This window comes from Mirounga leonina, unplaced genomic scaffold (assembly GCF_011800145.1).
Source record: "Mirounga leonina isolate KUSES-001 unplaced genomic scaffold, KU_Mleo_1.0 Mir_97, whole genome shotgun sequence".
Lineage (NCBI taxonomy): Eukaryota > Metazoa > Chordata > Mammalia > Carnivora > Phocidae > Mirounga > Mirounga leonina.
In genome coordinates, this window is record NW_023270889.1 from 1,596,532 (window position 1) to 1,604,127 (window position 7,596).

Consider the following 7,596-nt stretch of genomic DNA (forward strand, 5'->3'; position numbering starts at 1 on the left):
CTCCTAAAGAAATAGGAACTATGTCTCCAAAATGTCTGGGTGGCTGGGGGTACCCAGGGAAAGTGCAGAATGTATTTGAAGGCTTGAATTTCAACACATGACTTCATGGGACTTTTACATTCTACCCCATGACAGAGCCATGTTTGCTTCATTATAAAAATGATCCTTTTGACACATACCTTCAGGTTATTAATAGTCTAGGAAGACTCCCACAGCACAGTGCCACATATTCTCGTGAGACTCCAACTTGAAAAGAACATCCTAAAGCAATTTCCCTGGGTGACTTAGATAATATTCTTCATCTCCACCAGAATAAGAGCAGAGGAGTTGCTGCCAGTAGAGAGGAGGAATAAGATGACAACACCTATATTAGGAGTAGATGAACAGGGTGAATGTTGGTTCCATAGCTACACCATTGCCAAACCCTCACTGTTCCTCTTCCCCAGGGCTCTCTCCCAGAGGTGTTCACGGCGATCACTGACAATAACCCCTCTGTGAATCGATAGGACACTGGGGCCCAGGGAAAGCAAGTCACTTGTCCAAGCTCACCCACCTATAGTTGTGGCAGAGCCAAGACTACAAACCTGCTCTTCTGATTTCTGGCTCAGAATGAGTGGAAAGACCTACTGTGCGTGCTCCCTCACCATTCATTTCCTCTCTGTCAATGTCCTCTTATTTCAGAATTAAACCTATTGTGTGGCCCAGCCTCCCCGATCATAAGAAGACTCTGGAACAACTGTGCAAGAAACCCAAAAAGGTGAGTGCTTCTGGTGCTTCTACCACAATGTTGAAGGCATCCCAGTAGCCAAGAATGATATTGCAGGATAGGGAAGAGTTCAACCATAAGTTTTGGTCTTTTGTGCACCCCAGGACTAGGGTCCCTCATGAGATCTGGGCTGTACCTCCCTAGAGGTAGGAAACTAAAATGAGATACAAGTCTCAGAAGTCTCCTGGGCTTCCCCAGGGCGGGAGGGCATAGCCAGTCACTTCAGACTCTGATGTGTTAGAGTGTCTCCAGAGGCAGAGTCAACTAGAACATGTGGGTAATTTTCTGACATCCTCTGGTAGACCCCTGTCAGAAAGTTCTTTACATCCTCCCATGAACTGAACCTTTGCTCGTGTGTCCCTTTGGAGCACTCTAAATGCCTTTTCTCTTTTCTGGTGCAGAATTTGAATGTGAGTTTCAATCCTGAAAGCTTCCTGGACTGCCAGATTCATAAGGTGGATGGCATTCAAGCTAGAGATGAAGCAGAAAGCTTTCTGCAACACACTTCTCCTTCACAACTAGACGAGTCTGAGAAGCAGAGGCTTGGAGGGGGTATGCAGGGCCCCATCTGGCCATCGGAGCATGCAGCCATCACCCCAAAAGCTTTCAGAGGAGATTCACCCTTTGGATGCCTGGCTGGGACCATCAGTATGTGTGAGGCCCTTGTGCAACCCTCTTCCAGGTCCCCAGACTGCAGGGAAGGCTGCAAGAATGGGCCTCATGTGTACCAGGGCCTGCTGCTTGGCCCTGGAACTACAAATAGCACCGTGCCCACTCCATCTACTTTCCAGTCAGGAATCCTGACACTGAACCCAACTGCCCAGGGACAGCCCATGCTCACTTCCTTGGGATCAAGTCAGGAAGAAGCATATGTCACTATGTCCAGCTTCTACCAAAACCAGTGAATTGTCAGAAACACAGGACTGGAACCATGATGACCCACAAAGATGACTAAGCTCCTACTTACTTCCCCTTGCAGCACAAAGAAGAAAAAATTAATGCCAGCCCTCCATATAATCTACAGGATTCAGAAACATAGCTTGGACCACTCCTCCCCACTCCAGGGCATTTGGCTTGAGGCAGGAGCACTCTGCTTCAGGCAACCCAAATTAGTCCATTATTTCAGAAAGAAAAAGAAGCAGGAAAGAATTAAAGAAAGGATAAGGGAAGAGGAGGGAGGGGGATGGAAGGCAGGAGGAGGGCAAGGGAAGACAGAGGGAAAGGAGAACAGCGCTGATAGCTACCATTACTAGGACTCACTGTGTATCCTGTGCTCTACACAGCTTGTCTCCCTGCATCTTCATGGTAATCCTGGGCACTGGGGCAATTGTTATTATTATTATTATTATTCTCTTTTCTAATAGATGATGAAACTGAGGCTTGGGGGCGTTAAGTAACCTGTCCACTTTGTCCCCACTCAGCGTGGAGTTTGATGGCTGGAGTCTAACTGTGGTTTCCCCCGCCAAGCCATATGCCTTCCCCTTGACTGGAGGCTATCCCATTCACAAGTGCCAAACCTCACTAATAACGAACGGGTGACTATAAAATTTATTGTTCAAATTGGGTCACTTTTGAAAGTGAAAGGGGAAATTATAAATACTCATTCCAGTACAAGCAGCATAAGCCAGGATTTTCCTAGACACATAGGGACATGGCCACCAAAATGAGAAAAGGCTAAGAGAAAGAAAGGGTCATATAGTATGTGAACTACCATGACCAGCCATGTCTACGGAAACTGAAGAAGGCAAGAAAAAAACACGAATTCTATTTGATTTTGTTTTTTCTGAAAAAGGAGAAGCCCAGAATTTCTATTGTTAGTTATCAAGGGCATGATTCTCTTGCTACCACCACTCAGCTGCATCCACCGATAATAGAAGAATCTGTTGCCAGCTCTGGACACAGGGGCATTTGAGCAATAAGCCAGGAATAACTTTATATCTGTGTAGAGACTGCCCCAACCCAAATGTGTCTACAGACTGTCCTGAGTTTTATGGCCTTGTATCTTGCCACAAGCTTCAGGGAGAACTATAAGCATATGCAGTGAATGAGCCCGACTTGGCCCTGTTCTTGAAGATAAAGAAGATCTGACATGTGTCCTCTTGCATTTCTTGGTCTAGATGAATTTCTAGTGACTATCTCAAACCAAGTCAAGGCAGCTGAGAAATTGCAACCCAGGGGAGAACAGCAGAGTCCTCTCCCACAGGCCTCCAGCCCTTGGGTACATGCAGAACCACACAGGGCAGCTGAGGCACAGGAAATGATGAAGGGCATAGATCCAGGGTTTGGCTTGGTTTTGTTCAGGGGTTTGTTGCTGTCGTTGTTGTTGACATTTTGTATCTTTTTGTTCTGTTTTTAGTTTGTTGGGGGGTGACCTGTTTTTGATTTTCTTGTTTGTTTTGTTTTGTGATATCTGGGAAGGGGTTTTAAATTTTGTTGAACAGATCTTATCTGCTGGCTTAGAGGCCTAATGATAATAAGATCATTTATTCTTCCATTGGACATTGTACTTTCCAAATCCTTTTCTCTGAATCAGTAGTGGTGAATATAATCTCACATTCCCTTAGATTTGCTTAGTGCTTTTGTGATTTTCAAAGCATTTCCATAAGCATTATCCCTTTCATTTCCTTGACAAGTATTTATGGGTAGGCTGCTATGTGCCAGCCACAGAGTTGGGTGTAGGGTATCTAAGACAAATAAAGTTGGGGGCCTTATAAAGTGGAAAAATCTAATGAAAGTGGCAGCTTTGTAAACAAATGATTATAATCACACAAAGTGCTATAATAGAGGCATGTTCAAAGTACCCTGTTGAAGACAATCAAGAAAAAATGCCAAAAAAGTGATACACATCTACGGGGAGGAAAAGCCCAGAATCTGTCTGGTGTGTCAGCAGCAGAAGACCTTTTCCACCAGGTGGACATGTGTTCTTTACCTTTTGTAGAAATGGGAACCAGGTCTCAAAGAGGAGGTCATCACAGAAAACCTCATGCGAGCCTGGTTCTCTTGTACCTTATCCACAGAAGTCCCATGAAGTGTGTCGTTAGCTTTGACTTATGGGAAAATTGGGGCACAGAAAGGACAGGTAAGTTATTCCACCTTAGGTGTGAGGTCAGGACTGAAAGCCAGAAGTTTGTTTCCCTGACATAGTAGACAATCTCTCAAAGAAATGAGGGGATAAGTCTAGAGGAAGATCCAAGTCACTCCAGCTCTAAAATCCCGTGTTTCAGTATTGTTGGGCACAGATTATGATTTGAATTTCGTGTGTGAATGTCTGTCTGTTACTGGAGGAATTTAAAATCCATGTATTATCCTCTTATAATCATAACTGCTGCTCATGTGTGATCTTATACTCAGGAACATTGAATAATATCAGATTACAAGTCCGTTTTGACCAACCCTCTTTTGGATTTCATTAAGAAAGAAAAGCTGGTGAGAGACAACGCAGAAGGCAGTGATGTAAACTGCTAGATCTATATAGTGTGAAATGAGAGCTGTTAAACAGGCAGTTCATTTGGTCAATTCAACAATCCTGGCTGGACCTAGAGAGTCTTGGCTTATCCAACTGATTTTCCACTAGCCATTGCCTCTCCTGTCCTTCTGGTTTCCATGGAAACTGGCTTCAGAAAAGCCAAAGATGGACTATTTCAGATGCGCCTACTTGTGTTTTCATAGCACTTCTAGAGGGGCTAGAAGACGAAACTGACTGGAAAGGTGGTGAGAATATGTGGTAAGACAACTGGAATGGGACAGATCCGATGGTATTTGTGTCAGCTCAGTGGTTTTTCTTTGGGATTATTCTAAAAACTCTCTAGCATTCACTACAGTGAAGGTCTCTGATTGGACCGTGTACCTCCCATGTGCATTACAAACATTTTTGCAGAGCTGCTAAGTATCTAAGTATCCAGTGTGTGTTACCATCTCATATTTAATTAAATGCTATGGAACTCTCTGTGCCTGTGCTTGTCTTCTGTGAGGAATAGGGGCAGAATGGGCCACAATTCTCCCCAGCCACTGAACACATTCTGGTGTCATTTGCTGTCATTTTATATACGGATCTTCAGGGAAAACTCACTCAGTGATTAAGTAATGAATTAACAAATTAAGGAATTAACAGCAATTTGTTGAGTATCTGCTTTGCGTTCCTTTGTTCTGTGCTAGGCACTGGAGTTACAGAGATGAGATGCACAGTTTCCAGCTCACAGTCACTGGGGGGCAAATACACATAGGAACAGTCACAATGTCATATCACAGCCTTGAAGGCAAATATCATCAGGGTTCTCAGTTGAAGCGATCAAAACCAATTTGGGCTGATTTGAGCAGAAAGGGGATTTAAGAAAGGCTACGAGAGTCCTCCCAGAATCCAGAATATCTGAGAGGATCAAGGAACCAAACATGGAGTTCACAAAGCCACCCTTTCTTTCTAGCACTGGCACCCCCAGAAACTGAAGTCAGCCTTCTCCACTGCCACCACCAGCACCCCAGAGCAGACTTGGCCGCAGTGTCCAGCAGCTTCATGTCACTGGAGCCTGCGGTTGGGTGTAACTATGCCTAGCTCAGGTACCTGGGCTCAAGCAATGGGAAGCAGAGAGGAGAATAGCTGGTGTTTGCACCCTCTACAGTAAGAGGTTGCATCTTGTAGAGTGGGGCGGTCCCCAAATATAAGAATGAGCTGCTGCTGCTGGCTGAGGAAGGAAAAAGTAACAAACAAACCAGGAGAGGCGATGTGAAGGAAATCACACTTGATGTGGCAGTGCAGAGTAAACAGGAATGTGCCAGATACAGGAGCCTGGAGGACATTTCCTGGCAGAGGAAACTGCTCAAAGTCATGGAGTTGTGACAGAACATGGGATGTTAGGGGAGTTACAGATACAATAGGTGATGTCTCCTTGCCCAGTAGGGTGTTGGTTGTTCCCCAAAGTCAGACATAGGGCACTTTTATAAAACATAATACAGTTCTGACTGGAACACTTTATTTTAATTAAAAACATCTGACTGTATGTCTATTCACCACTCATTTGTAACCAGGCCAAAGCTGCTCCTTTGGGTTGTGAGTTGTTGACCATAGCTTCACATCATCTTTCTTTGGTAAAGCACACTGCGACACATCATCTACTCTTTCTAGCTTTGCTTTCTTTAAGATGGATAAGGACTTTCAAACACTTACAAAAAAAAAAATCTAAGTGTAGATGTCTAACTTTTTAAAGGTATTCTCCAGCCCAATGTCATGCCATCATGTTTTCAACCCTGTGGTATTCTTTCAACATGCCTTTGTCAGGTTTTTTCAAACCATTGAAGGTAGTTCTCATGGATCCACATCAGTCTTTCTTTGCATACTCATACTTTATCAGCCTCATAATATGATCACAGTAACAGGTCCAGTTGGCCTAAACAAGTCTGGAAAATGCAGGACTGACTTGAGTGAGTTTATTTCTCACTTGGTGGGTACGGAGTGCACTAGGAGATAACCTGCTACCGGGCAAGTCTCAATGTAGGTGTCAGTGTATCCCACAGAGAGAATGAAGAGTGCTGGGTCATTCGGCAGGTGGTTCAGTGGAAGCCATCCACAGGCAGAGAGTCTGCTGAGCAGTGGTTAAGATGGCACTTGGCAGAATTAGTGGGGACCAATGGTTAAGCGTTTGACATGCCAGTCCCAGAAGTTTTGATTTAGTCTTCAGGGGGTGGGAGTACCTGGGAGGATTTTAATCAGGGATGTGGCATAATAAATTTCATGTGTGTATCAGGGTTTATGGAGGAATCCTATAACACCTTATGCTTACCTCTATCATCACCACATTGATTTGGCATTACCTAATCTGACTCCCCTATGGGCTTCTAAGTACTCTGGCAGAGAGAACTGTGACTTATTAGGGGTGGATGTGTGCTGTTAAACACAGTACCTAAGATCCAGAAGGCACTCAATCATAACATGGAATGAATGAATCAGCATGTTAGTGAATGATATTGTATTAGTCAGTGTGCTTTCTCATCACCATCCAGGATATAATGATGCCAGGCTAGGATGCTCAGAGGCAGGCACTGCATCCCTGAGAGAGTAGCACATCTGGGCAGCCACGTGTAAGGAGTCGGTTGTCTTCCCCATCCACAGTTACCTCCCCAGCTGCACTCTTAACCACTGTAACCACAAATGTGGGGAAACAATAGGGTGGGGGAAAGAATTTTCCAAAGCTTCATTTCTCTGGTGAATATCTGCATTTAATTTTGTTTATTCACTTATTTGGTTTATTTTTGATGCACATTGCAGTCTAATTTAACTTTACATCTTAATGGCTTGTGGCATTTGTATGGGATTTGTGTATAGCTTGCAATGAGGCAGCTGTTCAGGCAAAGAAAGTATGATACATAAAACTTGGTGGGTCAGAGGAATACATTAACACTCACAAAGCAACTGGTGAAAACAAATGTGAAGCAAACAACACATGAAGCCCCTGAGGTTTGAAAAATAAAATTTTGATGCTGACTTCTGCAGAAACACTTGAGTTGGACCCCTCAACTGTAAATTATGAGGGTCAATTCCTTTCTACTGTGGTAAAGATTTCTCAGTGAGAAGAGAACTCACAGAGGCTGAGAAGGACTTTTTCTTTTTTTATGACAAATTAGTTGCTGCAAAGTATGAATTGGACTAGTCATTAAACAAAAAGGATAAATAATCAGAAAATATTTTAATATTAAGCTAGAGACACTGTTATCCATTGGTAACAGTGAAATATTTCCTTTATAGTTTAAGGAATAATTAGTTTTGATAAAAATTCAATAAGTGCTCTTCCATGAGACTGATGGATATACTATCAAGTCCCTTTTTTACACATCAATAA

The 7,596-nt window shown here is 43.5% G+C and overlaps 1 protein-coding gene across 2 annotated transcripts in view; it reads left to right on the forward strand.

Annotated features, from left to right (window-relative positions):
* The window catches only part of LOC118006490 (interleukin-7 receptor subunit alpha-like), a 28,367-nt gene extending 23,638 nt beyond the window's left edge, over positions 1–4,729 (forward strand). For both annotated transcript variants that reach the window (XM_034999169.1, XM_034999170.1), the window contains 2 exons: positions 682–757; positions 1,168–4,729. In XM_034999169.1, the coding sequence (XP_034855060.1) occupies positions 682–757; positions 1,168–1,671 (580 nt within the window). In that variant the 3' untranslated portion in view covers positions 1,672–4,729. The remainder of the gene's footprint in view (positions 1–681; positions 758–1,167) is intronic.
* Positions 4,730–7,596: the final 2,867 nt, after the last annotated feature.